Source organism: Labrus bergylta, chromosome 18 (genome assembly GCF_963930695.1).
Source record: "Labrus bergylta chromosome 18, fLabBer1.1, whole genome shotgun sequence".
In the NCBI taxonomy this organism is placed as follows: domain Eukaryota; kingdom Metazoa; phylum Chordata; class Actinopteri; order Labriformes; family Labridae; genus Labrus; species Labrus bergylta.
In genome coordinates, this window is record NC_089212.1 from 17,688,291 (window position 1) to 17,706,451 (window position 18,161).

General features: G+C 41.4%; 1 protein-coding gene across 1 annotated transcript; it reads right to left on the reverse strand.

The window, feature by feature from the left end:
* Nucleotides 1-289: 289 nt before the first annotated feature.
* Nucleotides 290-13,395, reverse strand: hivep2b (HIVEP zinc finger 2b). The gene is made up of 7 exons (XM_020627306.3): nucleotides 13,206-13,395; nucleotides 6,613-10,598; nucleotides 5,689-5,846; nucleotides 5,345-5,520; nucleotides 4,410-4,508; nucleotides 3,546-4,327; nucleotides 290-3,001 (listed from the first exon to the last, which is right to left on the reverse strand). Exons 2-7 carry the CDS (start codon nucleotides 10,492-10,494, stop codon nucleotides 2,582-2,584), a joined length of 5,517 nt encoding a protein of 1,838 aa, XP_020482962.2. The 5' UTR covers nucleotides 10,495-10,598; nucleotides 13,206-13,395; the 3' UTR covers nucleotides 290-2,581.
* Between the last annotated feature and the right edge of the window lie 4,766 nt (nucleotides 13,396-18,161).

Below are 18,161 nucleotides of genomic sequence, written 5' to 3' on the forward strand. Positions count from 1 at the left end.
CACAAGGTGAGAGCTATTTTTGGAAGTGTTCATTTATTTTTTTTTTGTTCTTGTTCCATGTTATGACTGCAGTAATCATTTTTCACCAGAGGGTGTCACTGGTAGGAGTTGCTGCAATTTTTCACTCTAGAGATAGTTTTCCCTCCAAAGCCCCCCCTCCAGATAAAAAGTGAAGGATTTGTTCTGAAAGCCCCTCCTGTTAGTGCTCCAATTTAAACAATCATGGAAGGTATGCAAGTCATTTTGAATAACAACGTCGAGAACGTGAAATAAGCTGCAACACACATCCTTGGGTCAGACTCAGAAGTATATTCTTTTGAAACAACTTTGAATTTAATTTGAAAAAGTAGAGCACCAAACAATAAAGTCCTCATAGCATAAAAGAGGCACTCCGTCTCGACTCGCCGGTTTTTGATGCAAATAGCTAAACACAAATTGGCTACTGAGGTTTTCCCTCCTCAAAAGAATTTAGCTGAGAGGTAAAAATGATTCGTCCTCTGTGTGTTTTACAGGGAATTTCATAGACATGAGAGGCACAATGCAGTTCAGTCATTATGAATATGCAATAAAAACAAAACACAATCTGTATACATACTGTATGCAAAAGCAAATAGAAGGCTTCACTTTTCCCTTCACATTTCGTGAGCACTCTGCATCTTTACCACGACAAACAAAATGACATTACCATGAAATCAAAAAGCTACATACATCTTCAGAAAGGGAAACAAATTAAAGCAGTGCACCTTTGAATTTTTTTTTTTTTATGTAAACATGAGTGAACAAAGTGTTTTCTGATTTTGAAATTCATTCTCAAACTGGTGACATAACCACTTGGAGAAGTGATGTGAATACACTTTTTTTTTCTTTTCTTTTTTTTTTTTTAAAGATGTGACACACTGTTAGGGATCAACACTGTGCTATTTTCGCCTCTCATTACACTTCCATTACGTCAACTGCAGGCATTTCACCCCTTAAAGAGATATAAACAATCTGCTTTAAAAAGTTTTCAGAATTCAACACTGCAAAAATAGTTTAAATAATACAAATACACATATATTTACAAAGAAGAAGTAATGCATTTGGTGAATGATTACTTACAATTTGGGTTGAGCCACAGGTAAAGTCAACCAACTCACGCTGTTAACATCATTACTTTAGCATTACTAACAGTAAGTGATATTGATTTATCCAGTTACACTTTGAATGCAAGAAAACACACACTTTCGTCTGATCATCATAGCCCCTTGAAATAGTGTGCAACATGTTTCACAAAATGAGAAACGTGGAAAAAAAACAAAAAAAACAACTGGAATGTTTCAAAACCACGAGAGAACGTAACATGTTTTACTCCCCCCTGTTTCCACTTGACCATGTCAGTGAAAACATCAAAGATGAAAGGATGAAAGTGCATCGTCAAAACTCATAAAATGCTTCTGGTCATCTGTATCTGAGAGGGAAAGAAAGCTGTTTAATAAAAAGCATAAATACATGAGATCAAAAGCAATGCCAGCGTGGCTCACTGCATAACTGCATCACTGCTGCATAAGTACAGATATACCATATAAATAGTAGTCAAATATTTACCAGTATCAATAAGTGCTCACGTTCTAATATATAAATACATTTTACAGTATTCATAATTACATATTAACTTCCTCTATTTTTTGTGCAATAGCAAATCCCATGCATTTTTTATACCAAGATAAAAACCACAACATTAAGAGAAATGCAACGAAGGATACATTATTTAAGATTGTTTCACATAAATGAAGCTGCAACCGTCTGTCAGCAGAACTGGCAGAAAAAAAAACAACAAAAAAGCTTTCCTTTTAAAGGTGTCTCTGACGCCGCAGACACTTCTGAATAAAGAATACCTCGACATGTTTCTCCTTGTTCAACAACAACCTTCTGATAACAGAGCCATGAAAAGCAAAAGTAAAGGCACAAACCCTTGCCGCTTGATTAAAAGCACCAAACTGCACAAGAAGCATCTACTTAAAATTTGGTCAGACTGTTTTATAGTACACATCCTTTCCCCCCTTATAAATAGTCTTTATTTACTGCGCTACTGCATCACATCTTGATATGATTACGTTAAACAACAGTCTATTTTTCAAAGTACACGTACAGTAAAATACACTGTTTGTATGCATCTAAGAAGGAGTATATGTTAAGGACATTTGTACAGAATCCATAAATATAATTTATGTGCAATTGTACGCAAACTACATCAAACAAAGGCATATTAGCATAATATCTTTCCATATTGCACCTGCACCCAATAATGATTTCCCCCCCCTCCCAAGACATCCTGCTGCTCGTCCAATCATTTGAAAGAGTCTCTGAAGAGAAGAGCACATCAGACAGGTAAGGTTTCTTCTTCACTCTGAAGGTTTGATGTCAACCCAGATGTAAAAGGAGTTGTCTGGAGTGTGTTCAAGACCAGAGGAAGTGTTGTTATATTGCCTCTAATGGGATAAAGATGGAGTTATATGCCTAAAGGGCAGAGGACAACAAGGTTGCAGATGTGGCAGAGAGGTGTCTGTTCCTGTGTCGAATCAAAAAGACACAAAAAGAGGTTTCAATGAGGGTCCTCTGTAGTAATCTTTAACGAGGCGATGGCTTTCAAGCAGGTCTGGACGTTCTCCTCCTGTCCACTGTCCCTGCTGCTGGGGTTGAAGGCTTTCTCCTGAGCGGCCTGTTCGGGGGACAGCTGGTTCTGGCTTCTGATGTCTTCTCCTCCGCTCTCGAGCCCCTGGACAGATCCCTCCCTGCTGCTGCAACGCTGGCCCTCGCTGCTCTGGGGGCTTGGCGCGGAGGAACTAGTGACATCAGTGCTGGACGAAGGCGGAGAGTGTAACATCTGGAGGCCTCCGACGGGAACAACGGGGAGCAAACTGTGGGCCTGCTGCTGGGAGTGAAGTGGGAGGTGGCTGAGGATGTTCTGGTGATGAGAACTGGCAGCAACAGGCAGACTGGAAGCCAAGCTGCTCCTTTGATCCTGAAAAGACATATTGGCAGCGTCAGGAGCAGCTTCAACATCGCTGAGATGATTTCTCATGGGTAAATATAACACAGTAAGCAAAATGCAGAGATGTGATGAACACAGCATTATTTAGGTCAACATTAAAAAGTTTCTACATCGCAGACCACCAATTAGATAGGGATTATTCATACTATTCAAACTTTTTCTACACAGACAAAACTTTATGCTTTTTGATGTTTTTTTTAAATATTTTCTCTTAATTACATTGGGTTGTATGCAGATCTTGTGAAATATGGGTAATTGGCATAATATGTTGTTGTGTTTTTGGTATGCTTTTGTTTGGGATTTTCTGTTTACATGTGTCTTGTTAGTTTCTACTGTTTTCATTTATTGACTAAGATAAAGGCAGCACTTGGGAAGACACATTTTTCCCCGAGGGGACAGTAAAGTGTATCGTATCTTAATTTATCGTACTTTTACAGGAGCTTCTGCGAAATTAATTGCAAGATTTTAACAATTTGTTACAACATAGTTGAACTTGGCTTATCATGGTACATACCATTTCCATATCAAAGCGTACTTGTTGTTGAGCCATTTCCATCTTTGCCTGGTGTCTGGTTTTATCGCTGATTCCTCTGTGTTGGTGTGAACCTCGGCGTGGGGAAACTGCCCTAAGCACAACTCTTTGCCGGCCTCTGATTGATGGCCTTCCAGCCAGCTCTGTTCCGGGAGACATGGGATGTTCAATTGATGCTGGGGAGAGGTGCTGAATGGGTGTCAAGCTGGGCGAACCCGGCCTAAGTGGGGAGGTATCCCATCTGGGAGAGGAGCGACCACGAGGGGAGATTTCTCGCCTCGGGGACGGGTAACGCAGACGTGAAGGGGAGGGCTCCCTGATCGGGGACTCCCAACCAGGAGACAGCAGACAAGAAGAATAGGGGTCGAATAGAAAGCTGGCATGGTCTGGAGACAGCATAGCCAGAGAGTCTTCATCCATGGACTTCTCTCTCTGGTCTGTTGCGAGGACAGGTCTATGGTCCATACCAGTCCGCATACCTGAGGACTGTTGGCGAACATCTGGGTCAGGCAGAGAGGTGAGGGAACAGCCATGAATAGCAGCAGTGGCTGTGACTGACAGAGAAGTAACTCCACATGGCTGAGGACTTGTGCTTCTTGAGCGCAACTTTGGAGTAGAGTCACCCTCGTATTCTTCATCCTCCTCATCGTCTTCGTCGATTTCATCAGCTTCTTCATCCATGCCGTCAGAGTCTTCCGCATCTGAGAACTGGTGTTTGGTTGTGATCACAACTTCTGACTTGGAATCTTCTTGGTTATCGTCAACTTCAGAGACAAACGCACCAGTTAAGTTAGATTTATCAGCTGTAATTCATGAATGTGCGAGAATATTATGTCAGTATCTTACCATGTTCCTGTATCTCTGTGTCATCCAATGTCACTGACACTCCCAGTTCAAGACATTTCTTCATGTGTGCTTTTGACTTCATGTGTTTAGTCAGGTTTCCTGTAAAAGGATGAAACAAGAAATACGTTCTGGATGTGCTTTTTAATTATAACATTACCACTCCTCTGGAAACCTGTGTCTATTATTTAAGGAGATATGTGCTGGCAAATTTCATTTTCTACCCCAAAGAGGATGGATCCGTTTTCAAAGAGCGAAAATCCTTTATCGAACTTGGGTTGCGCAACTAATCGTGGTTTTATCATTTTCGCAACATGAGCATTAGCAATAAACACATCGCAAAGTTCTGAGTTCATTCCAATACAAAAATTAAACACTTTTAAATTGTCGTCAAGCAATGCTTTCTCACTCAGCATGTGTACATTTTACAAGTTCTATGGAGGCCTGTGTATAATGGCCAATCTTTCAAATCGTTTTAATGCAGTCATATGAAGCTAGCGCTAACTATTAGCTACTTTCAGATAAATTAGTGACTAGTGGGGGGACGACGACGACTGTTTTTTGGATTTATTTTGGATTAGAAAGGACATAATGTAAGCACAGGTGTTATGTAAAACATGAAGAACAGCAGACAGATAAAGAAACTGAGAGTTATGGCTTATACGCGCTTATATGCACTCTTTGGTTTTATTTATTTATCACAATTTAGATCTTTATTGCAATATTGAACAATGTTTTCTCACATTCATGCAGGCCAGATTGCGACGCTGATTTTGGACAATGATACCTCTAAATAGGAAAAATGCTAGGCACTCTTAAAAAAAAGGGCATTTTGTATGGTAATATGGGCAATTTTTGTGATCTATTGATCTAAATAAACACTTACAGACTTCCAACATATCGAAACTCTTAAATGTATAAGCCAAGAGGATTCTCACCTTTAGTTTTAAAAGCAAAGTTGCACACCCTGCAGATGTACGGTCTCACATCTGTGTGGGTCCTGATGTGTTTTTTCAGCATGCTTGGCTTTTTACAGCGAATGCCACACTCTTCACAGATGTATTTTCCCCTTCCTCGACCTCTGACATACACATAGTCCTCATTGGACTTGAACCTAAAAAATAAAGAGAGTTCTATTCAGAAATACTGTACATAAAAACATCCCGAATAGGAAAGAGAACAAAGACTGAAATATAGTGTAATTACTAGCAGCCTATTATAGCTGCTGTAATTACTGTCAGCAGAAATGGAAAGTGTTATGATAAGTAATATCTTGACTGACCCTCCCTCAAAGATCTTAATGCGTGTTGGCACTGTTTGGGTTGTAGACGCCTCCCTCTCTTTCCACTCCTCCTTGGTAGTTTTCACTCTGCAGCTGGAGTCTTTCACCTTCTTCCCGTAGGTGATGTCCACCTCTTTGGGCTCTGGTTTCCTCTGCAGCTGAATCAGATGAACAAACATTTTGTTAACATCCCTTTTAAATTGACACCACAACGACAACGTAATGTGATGCTTTCAATATTGTAAGTCACACATGGTTCTATACAGCTTGGTTGGCAAAAATTACGAATGCTCGTCGTCTGTTTGAAGGAAACCCAAAACAGGTCACTGATTATATTGTGTGTTTTTTTTTTTTTTTTGAGAGCTATATTAACCTTGATTTATGTCATTATATAACTTATATATCAGCCAAAATACAATGCAGTGAAACAATACCATTAAATATTCATTATGAAATAATATTGTTTTTTTGGTACTTAGTATTTCCACTGCCAAGATTTTTTTGTTTATGCTGCCTGCAGAGCATCTGGCAATTAAACGCTTATAATAAGTCATAGAGAAATTAATTTTATCGACTTGTTAGTAATGGCTGAATCTAGTGTAATGTGCCGTATTCAAGGTAATAGAGTCCTTAACTATCTACATTTCATTTTGGGGATTTTTGTATCGTCTAGCACTTGTAAAGACTTCACAATTGCACAATAAATAAAAAAAATCTACATTTCAGACAATAACCTCTAGCTGTCATTTTGGCAGTACTGCTCCTGCAGCTTAAATATTTAGTTTTTAAAAGTAATTCCAACAAAGGATAATATAACAGCAAGAACATTTTAATTTTAAGAAGTCAAAACTAAGACAGGACCCTTTTTCATATGGGACAGTAATATGTTTTGGAAACAATGCAGATATGGTTTCATTTTTTCACCTGTTCCATGGACTGCCTCCAAAGGATGAGGGATGAAACCAGTTTCCCTGTACCAGTCTGAGACATGGCAGCCACTGTGTATATAACCTTCTCTCCCCTCTGTCTAGACCGCAGCAGAGCCAGCGAAGAACTGGTTGTCAATTCCAGAGGGTTGGGGTTGTGGGAACTCACACACCAGGTGGCATACACAGAGGAGAAAGGGGCGTCGGTGTGAGAGCAGCTTGGCTTAGTGTAGTTGAGATAACACCAGCTCACACCTGTCGTCGTGCGAAGACTTGGAAACTGAGATAACAGTCTCGAATGCTCAGCGTGTGAGATCAGGATATCTTGACTACTACCCAGCTGTGCCATCGTATCCATCTGCACTCGTTCCTCCATGCCAACTTCTTTCACTTCGCTGACTGATATCATGGAGTAGGATAGTGAGCTGGTTTCCAGGGAGCTACTTTCCATTGCTGACTCAAGTCTGTGGTCAGTTGGCTCTGTCACTTTTTGCTGAAGTGTGATAAATTTACTCCTATGTGAGTCATCCTGAGCATGAGGTGTTGATGCACCCTGCATCTCTGACCTTTGCCCCTTCTCTTCACTCAAATTACATTTCCCCAACTCCACAGCACTCAGCTCCTCTACAATTTGGCCAAACATTCTTTCCTCTTTCACACGTTTTTGCTGCTTGACCTCCATGAAAAGGTCTAGGCTGCTAGCAGGGGATAGCATCCGTTTGTTTGCGCCACCACTGGAGGCGTTAGTGGTTGAGATAGTTCTTGAGGTTAGAGAGAGAGGGATACCTGTCTTAAGTTTAGCTGATGACAGATCAAGGGCTTCAACATTGAGGTTTTGTGTTGAAGATGGTCTTGTTTGAGCTAACAGATTATGAGAATCTAAATTTCCAGACAAACGAGAACTTTGATTCTGAGGGTTGGATGTGATGGAGCAAACACCGTCATACTGATTGTCAATCATCTGTGATACTGAAGTGTATGTGATACTGCCAAAGGATGGCACATGAGTCTGTATTCTTACAGGAACTAACAGGCTCGGATGTGACAGCTGGGGAAATGTATTCCCGGTTGAGAAAATTGGCAAAGTCTGTGGCAGAACAGCAACTGCTGTGAATGGGGGAGACGTGGTGCCGAAGCACTGCGGAAATACTTGTGACGGGACGTGTGTTACCTCAGTGTCCATATTCAATGACTCCTGTCGTACCAAGTTTCCCCTCCTTCTCTCCCTCATAGCCCAGTGGCCAGCACTAATGTCCACGTGTCTAACTTTGGATGTTGGAGAAAGACTGCCATAGTCAAATGATATGCTGCGTACCTCTGGGAACTCCTTGCGCAAGTTACACGGCGCCTGCTCTGAGGCGGAGCGTCTCATTTCATGTTGTTGACGCTGGTTAAGCACAGAGAGGGAGTGCCCACTCCCTGGCACAGCTAAGAGCTCTAGTGGCTTGCCAAAATCATCCTGCCTGGCCGGAGAGACTGACTTCAAGCTGTCCTCTCTATCAAAAGAGAAGGTTGAGCTATAAGATAAGTTGCTGTCTTGGCTAGGGCTGCGAGAAAGACTGGTGCAGGCAGACTCAAAACTAGATTCACCAGAGGAGTGCTCAATATCAGCTAAGCGTAGCCTTTTTTTCTTTGGAGGGAGCTTTTCTGGAGGGAATTGTGCTAAAGTTTCACTCCTTTGAGGCCACTGAAACTCCTCCACGTGCTTCTCTGGCTCTTTCACCTGCACCTCTGGAGCTTTTTCTGGACTGTCGGGCTCTACTGTGACCCTGATTTCTGGGACTTGTATGTTGGGCTGCCGCACAAGTTTGGGGCCTATTTGAAATGACTGCCTTAGCCTACTATCACTCCTTTCCATCTCATATGCTTCACTCGCCTCCATAACTTGAAATGAAGAAATACTTTCCTGTCTCTGCCCATGATACTTGTAAGATTCTGACTGTTCAGAGTGAGGCCTGTTTATTGAATTTGTGTGCTGGATAACCGAAATTACATTCCCTAAAGTTTTTCGACCAGACATTTCAAGACTAACTGATATGTCCATATCACACCTTTCCACTTGTGTTAGCATACTTGAAGAGTGTCCTTTTCCCAGTGCTATAATCCCAGCTGTAGCTTGTTTTGAATCATAGTCTTTGCTTGAATCAAACATTTCTTCACACTGTTCATGAAGGACCTCATATTGACCTGGCAGATCTTCTTCTTCCCTCTTCTCTTTCCGACGTTTCCTTGTTGCCAGTTCCATTGCATGTCTCTGATGGCTCATATTAGATGCCAAAGAGGGGTAATTTTCCATTTCCAATCCTGAGGGTGCAATGCCACTCTCGCTCATCTTTGCATGGCTGTCAGTGTCTGCATGGCCTTCATGTGCAGAGAGTTCGAAAGCAGCTTGCCGCCTGAGTCTTCTATTGCCCCCATTGCTTGTTCTCTCATCAAACGAGTGGCTGCCTCTAAGGGCTTGAGGCATAGTCAGACAAACTGCTGAGGCTGTTGGCATTGAGTTACTTCTGATCAGAAGCCCCATATCAGAGCCAGAGTCCAACTGGGGCTCTTTTAGCTCTTCCCTTGTGAACGATTTTGTGTTTATTTTGATTGACTCAACGGTGTCTTTTTCCTGGGTAAAAACGCGAGAAACACCTTTCTCAGCCCGTTTTGTAGTATACTCAACTGAGTCCGTGCTACAAGCTACAAAAGCTTCAGTCTGTTTAGGGCTTGGTCTGTAACACTTTCCAAACATAATTTCTTGATAGGACTTTGCATTAGTGTTCGGAGGACCAGTCTGGTGCTCCGTACTTTCAGAGCGCGAGAAGTATCCAGAGTCCGTGCTGCCCTTGCTAGACTGACTAGGGAGGGACAGATTGTGCTCCGAGTCGCTGCTTCTTTTTTCAGACAGCCGAAGTGCGAGTCTCTGTTTGATTGTGCAAGATTGAATTGCACGGCTAGCCTCTGCAGCGGCAGGAGGTGCATTGATTTCTTGGGGCTGGGATGAACCATCCTGAGCTGACATCGACGTGGCACCCTTTTTCTGAGCAATGAGATTTAGTACTTTTACAGCAGTGTTATCTGATCCCTCCACTGGAGAGTCCAGCAGCAGCAGCGGGTCATTAAGAGTGTCCTCGTCCGTGTCCGTGCTTTGCTCAGCATCAGAGAATAACTCTCCTTCCCCTTCAAAGGACCCCTGTTCTGTATTGGCATTGTAAGAACCAAGATCTGAGAGTGGCACTGTTCCAGCTTTGACCGAGTGAGCATGGGACTTTCTGTGTTTGTATAAGTTACTCTTGGTTTTGAAGGAGAACCCGCAGGGGACACATGGATAGGGTCGTTCTCCGGTGTGCGAGCGAATATGTTTCTTAAGTACACTGGGTTTGGCACATGCCCTTCCACAGTAATCACAAACATACTTCCCTGGCTTTTGTGGTTTCTGTTCCACCTTGCTTGCTGCCTCTGACAGCTGATCCATCCCTGAATGGGAGCACTGTTGCTGCACTTCATGTGAACTGGTGGACATCCTCTCAGATGCAGGTCCCGGGGACTGTGCAGAACCTAAGTGACATAGAGCTTTCTGTTTGCCACTGGTAAACTGTTTTGTGGGCTGTCCTGGATGTGAAGACGCCTCATATTCTTGGTGGGCTGCAGACTGGATTTGGGAGTGCTGATCTTCTAATTGCAGTGATTTCCCTGAGTCAGACATTTCTTCGAAACCACATGTGTCTCTTCTCTTTCCTTCCAGCATTTGTTGGTGCCAACCCTTGCCTTCTGATTCAACTGATGGACTCCTTTGTGTTTGTGCTGCGTCTGAGGAGCATTTCTTCTGTGCAACATTTCTGTCCTGACCCTCAGTGGAGCGTTCCACTCCTGCAGTAGTTTCAAGTGACTCCATTAATCCAATGTCACTTTCTTTAGGATCAATTGTCAAGGACACTAACTGTTATGTAACTGTAGTGATGTTAACATAGGTATGAATTGATTGCTGGGAAGGGTCATCTGAAAGAAACCAAACAAAATTGACAATTAGACAACTGAAATAAGGATATCAGAAATATGCATAAAAGGGTTATCAACACAAAGTTGTGAAAAAAGTTTACTCTCAACAATCAAATCATAAAGCCTGGCAGAGGAAACACATTTGCTGTAACCCTGTAGGGCTGTGTATCTTCACTGGAATCTTGATTCGACTCAAGTACGATTATCCTGTCAACGATTTAAATTGATTCGATATCTTCTTTTTCATTAATGAAGACGAGCAGTCAGATAAATATGAACTCCGGTTTTCTATTATTTATAAAGTGTTTTAGAAATCAATGTCAACATAAATGTCTTAACATGACATTGCTTGAAAGTCTCCAAGCAATGTCAATAAGCAAAATCAGAATTCATGCAGAATCGTTCACGTCTGCATGGAAATGCATTGTAGAAACAATTAATTTCAACACCTCTGTTGGGGTAAATAGAATTATGTAGGTATATAAGGCACATGCTTAACTGTAGTATGAATTTCAGAAATGGTCGTAGATGTATTCATTTTTATGAAACAAAAGTGTGGGCAGAAAAGGATTATCTATCAAAGCAACATCTCCTTTGTACAATTAAAGACCAACTCCTTTTTTATAAAAGTGAAATGTCATATGCAATTTTTACTCTTTCAAGTTTAAAAGCCCGGGACAAATTGAGATATCGTCAAACACAAACGTTTTTGCAGAGAAAGCAGGAGCTAGTATAAACTAAGCGAAAGACGTTTAAAAGAAACCAATAAGGATAAATAGCTTGTCTATGAAATATTGACGAAATAACACCCACATCCTTTTCCCAGGTTTCAGTCACAGCAGTGCAACAGAATTGTGCAAGATGTTTAGATGAAAAACTATTCAAAATATAGTACTTGAAGCTCTTTGGGCTGACAGAAAAAAAAAAGAAAATGTTGAAAAATGTTGATCTTTTCAAGTTGATGCATGCCATTACACACAGATGACATGGTTAAATCTTGGGTGATTAAGTGTGAGGAGTTCCCCCACAGCCTTTATAATGCAGTATTTTTATTATTAAATATCAAAATGCTTTGCTAAACTATTTTACTCAAAGCCAAGATTGTATGGTAACATGATACGCTGCCTTGTTCTTCTGGGATCCCAACCCTTAAACCCATCTGTGTTACAAGTGTCATCATCTCCACTTTCCACTCAGAGCTACCCGGGACTGCATACTTCCCTTTGCATAAACATTCCCGACTCATCATCATCATCCCCGTGGTTAAAGTGAATTGCTTTAGCCGCTTCACTTTCGTCTCATACCATGGGGATGGATCTCTGAGGGCACGTCATTTCCATCTTCTCAGTATCAAATGCTGTGTCCTCCCTAACGAGGTTATGTAAGATTATCTGGTTCAAACCCTCTGAGTTCCCCTTAATTAGGACATCCTCCGACTCTCTTTCTCTCACTCCCTCTCTTTCTTTGTTAGCACACCGCACACTCCTCAGGCATAAACCAGAGGATACGAATCCAAGGTGACTCTCGAGATGCCAAGAGATGCTTTAAAGCTGTAAGGATGATATATCCCATTCTCTCTTTCTCTTTTTTTTTTTTTTGCAAATGCCCACATGGATATTTTTAGTTCTGAACCTCAGCTTTCAAACTGATTCGATCGCTTCTTCCTGAGCCGGATTGAGAAAATATATGAGTGCATATAAAGGATGGTGAGGGCTGCTTCAGATTGGAACGATCCATGTTGCAACGGGGAGGTTTACTGAGGTAAACTAAGTGGGGTACCTGGGGGTAACACAATTCAGAGGCCTGATAAGGAGCTCCCTTTCAAGGTCGGTCTGACCTCATTGCTTAGTTTCCATCCTCTGTAAGCTACAACAGAAAGGAAGGGGGAATATGGGTGCAGAGTGACAGCAAGATAAGACCCTCAGAAACAACGCATACCTTTGAACTGAGCACGATAGAGAGAGAACAGAGCCGCCAAGTCTCACAACAAATTCAGACTTTTCTGTACAAAGCCTGTAACAGCACACCTTTCCAAGCAAATTTCTCTTGCTCATGGCAACAAGCACTAACCTTTACGAAAATATATGACACAGCAGCAATGACGTGCAACAACAGGAGGCAGGTGGGTGGCAGTAGGTGTGTTTCACGATGGTAGTGGGCTGACTGTGGTACAGTATGATCGCATGGATGGATAAATGACTTCAAGGAGTTATTTATTTAAACACATAGACATTCCTATGGGCACATCTCATACTGCTATCCATACACATGAGGGGACAATGTCCAAACAATTGTTGGATATGGAGAGCATCAGTATGCCGCTGCATTACATCATTAGAGGCTAAAGTTGGCCATTAAAGGGAACAGACATGAAGCCTCACGCTGACAACAAATCCATAAATATCATAAGGAGATGACTAGCTTTAGAGTAGCTGGATGGCAAAACCCTCTATGGTGCTCTAACAGCAGCATAGCACATAGCATGCAGTATCAATCCACAACCCTGACTGTGATCAGAATGACATAAAGCACACGGTCTGATGGGAAGAAAGCCTCGGCTGATACAGCAGCTGACATTCAGATATCAAACATAATCCTAATACAAACCTGACATTTGAATAGTCCCTTGTCCCATATCCACAGTCACATGTGACATTCCTCATACTGCATAGTCCGTATCTCCATTCTCCTCATGCCCGGGTAACGATAATGAAATAAATTAGCAAGGTAAAGTCCCATCAGTCATGAAGCTGCTGGCTGACTGGGTGTACATTAGAAGATCTATTGATGCGAGCTAGTCACCAGAGAAAATACCCAACCGTGACGTGCGGACCCAGGCACAAAAATAGCAAAGGGGCCCTGGGAGGGATTACACAACAGCCCACGTTTAAGGACGCTTTTCCTCTCACTCTCTCTCTTACAGCAGCAGCTGCCTCACTCTACACACAAAGTGGGGGAGTCAGATATCATGATGCAAAGAGCTTAACATCACCTTTCTAGACAGCAGTTCATTCATCCCAAAATTCAAAAATCTTAATTAGCCTAAAACTGTGAAATCTTGGATAAAATCATGCAGGTTCATGCATTTATAAACAATTATAATCTATATAATCTTTTGTAAGGAGCGTGTGAATATATGCTGAGCGGAGGATACAGGGAAAAAGTGACAGGCTCTATGAAAGGCACTAATCACATGGTGGAGCAGCTCTGAATATACATTTCCTACAGAGTGATCTTATTCAGTTTTGTATAGTGAGAGGAACTCAGTGAAAAGACTTCGTGTGGCTGGCTGGGAGGATGCTGCAGAAATTAGACATGTTCTCTGAATTCTGAGACACCCACAGCCTGTTCAGAGCCAGTTCTTCCCATCACGACAGGAATTGCTTTGTGAATGGAGAGAGTCGTGATGAGGGTGTCATTAACACAGCAAAAAAAAAGTAGGACAATACAGCAGATTATGTGCAGCTGCAAACCTCATCCTCTGAATTAGATATATGAGTTCAGTATGACAGCTATTTCAGCCTCTATGCAATAATGTCTTATTTATCTATAACATACTTCTCACTTTTGTACAGTGCAGCCTTTGATATTGCCCGATTAACAATTGATTTAAAAGGAAAGTGACCTCGACATTTTAACAATGCATTTGAGTTACAAAGTATATTTTCCTGAAATGCTGAAGTTACATTTTTGTGGTACTTGCACTCCACTACATTTCAACAGTTCAAACAATATCATTAATTGATAAAATATGGAACATATAAAACATTGTTCAAGACTGAAATACACAGCAGTATACTTTGTTAAGTAGTTATTACTCATATAATGAAATGAAGCAAGGCTGAAGCCGGTGTAAATCAATGACAATTGACAAAAGCTACAACAACAACATCATGATGGTAAATGCTAAAATGTAGCCTAACAATAGTCAGAGATGTCAAATTCAGCAAACATGAATTAATCTAACTACATTCATCTTAAGCTTTGCAATATCAGCGTTCTCCCTCCAGTATAAGTCACATATTGGTCACACCAAATAAGGTTATACAAGGACAACGTGTGTAAATCCAGTGGTTCTCAACTAGTGGTTCTCAACTGGTGGATCGAGACCCATAAGTGTCTTCTTTTAGAGATAAGAAAGTGGCAAGAGCGTTACAACGATGTGATAATGTGTACGCTTTTATGTGAACCAGCTACTGGGGGTTGAAGGGAGATGTGTCCCAGGAATGTCGCAATTAACAGCCGGTTTGTAGGACTACAGATGTGGGAGCTTTTATTGTGGCAAATAGGCTTGATTACAAAATATGGCCTCATTTGGCGACATGTGGTTACTTACATTGTTACATTTATTTAAAGGAAAACTTCAAGCTTGGCCCACAAAATCTATCTGACTGATGCCGTTACATTACTTCGATGTCATATGTAGAACACATAAGATCTTAGATTAGTTTAATATTACTGCTACAGGTTACACCACTTACAACAGACTTGGCACTAGCTGGACCAGCAACAGGTAGAAAACATGTGATGTGAGGAATTTACAGCTGATAAACTGTCTAATCTCATCTGCCAAAATCAATTGATATCATAAGGGGTTTGGGTGCTGTTATGTATTTTAGTATTGGTACACCAAAGTGGGATTTCCCCCATGATTTTAATAGATTTGTAATCATTCACCTCAGTCATTTACGTGAAACTTTGGCCTTTCAACACAATATAATTTACAAAACTATAAATACTTCACCCGCTTTGACCATCCTCCTCAGCTTCCCCGTGTGCCATTGGGTGAGAACAACTGGGTGCCTCTATGAATAGGAGTCCTTGGCTTTGGGCTACAGCTGAAGCATATTTAACAGAGGTCTTAACATGAAGCTTACGCAGCAGAACAAAGGCTTCAAACTTATGTGCGGACATTCAGTTTTTCCACTGAAGTTAGAATCCTACCCAAATGGAAAGCCTGAATTTCCTGTGCAGCAAACTGTAATTTCAGAGTGCATTTCCTGTTGAAAACTTCACCTCTCTGAGAGCCAAAAAAGCAGTGAATGTGGAGACTGTGTATCGACAGAGTCCCTCCACAGTATGGAATTGCAGGAAGCTATTATTAGATATCGCCTCTAACAAGCCGAAGATGAAGTTGAAGCTTACTAACTGCACTGCAGCTGAGATCCATTGTGCTGTATTCAGTATCTAGAGGAGCGGCACTAAAATGGCTGATACTCAATGTGCAGTGAAGGTCAAGTCGCCTATCTCTATAAATATAATGGTCTGTCCCCCAGGATGTTCCACACTGCTTGGCATTTCCACTATCTAAAGCTACACCACGGCTCCGCTGACCGCGCTTAAATCTGCCACAAATTTGCATGTGATTGAATGCCACACATGCACCCGTCTACTCGCAGGCCTCTAATGATATTAGCGGTTAAACGGAGGGGAGGGTAGAAGGGGAGAGAGAGGGGACAACACACACATACAAAGAGTGAGGGAGAGACGAGGGGGAGGGGGGGGGGGGGGGGGTGGTGTTTATGAATGGAAGGAATGAGGTTTTCCTCCCTGCAGGCTGTAGTGGCTGTCATATGGCTGACTGAGATATCGCTTACAGGGGAACACTACAGGTTGAACAAACAGCTGATACAAACACCAATAAACACTTGAATACACTCCTTTCACTCAATCCATCAATCATTCATCCATTAAAAACAAAAAAAATCACCTGATTCCCCTTTAGGATCAATCTGCCATCGTTTCATTTATCCGTTGCTTTAAATCAGCCTCTCAAACCAGCTGTACTTACACCATTATCGCAGCAGTACCTGAAAATAATCTGACATGATTGTGTGTTTCCATGGAAACCATGCCAACGTCTGTTGCAGCTTGCCGGTTCCTGTCTACATATATAATTACCACAGTAGATTACAGCAACAAGACTGCAGAAATGAGTGAAGAAAAGAGGCTGCAGCCACACAGTTTATCAATATCTCATCATGCAGACTTACAGGTTATACTTATTGTGCTGGTGGACATAAAAATAGAGCTGCATGCACAGTGGAAATCAACGTTTCAAAAAGCACATCAAGAAAATTTGCAATTTTGGGGGTCTATGATTTAAAATGCTGCAATCAATCAGAGCTGCTACACTCACACACACACTATACAATATGACCAAAGTGTGCTGATTCACTTAACGTGCAGGTAATGCGCTCTATGTAACTTGCCTACAACATTTTACATCATACATCATTGGTTGAAAAACGATTCGCCAATGGAAAGAAATTAATCAGCGACAAATGTGATGAGCATTTCAGAATTTGAGTTATGTTTTATGCAAAAACAGCAAGTTACTCATATGGGCTTCGTAAACAGGAATATCGTCTCATGTCTTTTTTCTCCTACCCTACAGGTACAATTCAATATTTTGGTGTTATGAAAAAATGTCTGGACTTTAAATTTTTGGTTATGGGAAATCATCATGAACATTTTTCCACTTTTTTTATTTTGCTACATTTTTATGGGAAGAATAATCTAATCACTTAAGACTCTATATCAGAAAATAATAAAAAGGTAAACCCTGAGTCCTCTTTGACAGTCAAATGAATATATTCTATATGTATGTTATTCCTTCTCGATACAAAAAAAATCAATTTAAAATTTTGTTTTTGGAAATTAAGTTCAGTGAACTACATTAAAACATGAAAATCCTTATTTTAGTTTATAAAAGTGTCATCATATGAGCTTCAATCTGACATTTTAATCATCCCAGTTGTACATGTGATTTGCATTATCTTGCATTTTGCAAATTCTGACTGAACATGTCATCTAAATGGAAAATGAAACAGTGGTTTGCCACTTTAAATCGCCATTTTTCTCTCAAATGTGCAGTAGCCTTACTGTGTGTCCCGTTCAGCGTGCATCTGTCCACACATGATTTACATCCTCACATCCTCCTGTTGTGCGTGTTGTTGTTGTTGTTTAGGGGATCAGCTGTCAGGTGGTTTGGGGATAGCCTGCTGAAAGGGGGGGAAATGCAAGGACGTGAGAACCCCTTGCGAACCCCCCATTCTGCACGTCATGGAACATTTGCAGGAGAGGGACCTCCCACCTTAAAGGCGTGCAGCAGAGAGCAGACACAACACAGAGATCTGCCCTGCACCGGACTCACCATCTTAGGTGACAAATACACCTCTTCCATCGTGATGGAAACACAACAGTTTCATCTTAAAGACAGGTTATGAACGCGCGACGTGACGCAGCGCTGGAGCTGAGGCTTACCAGTCACTTTGCAGCATGCAGATCCGCTCATTTCATTTCACCGACATTTCTCTGGTGCATGACACTGGATCCTGTTTTTCGGGGTCATCTGTGCTCAGCTGGGGTTGTAGAGATTAGTTTTGCGTCGTCAGCGTCCTTTAAAAAAAAAATACACTGCACGACCAGGATGCTATTAAAGATGTAGGCAGCAGGGGGCGCTAAGAGGTCATTATATATTTATTCTTTTCGATCTCGCTATCATTTTCTTCATTTCAGAACTTTGGATGATTATTGCAAATAATGTATTTAAAATATTTG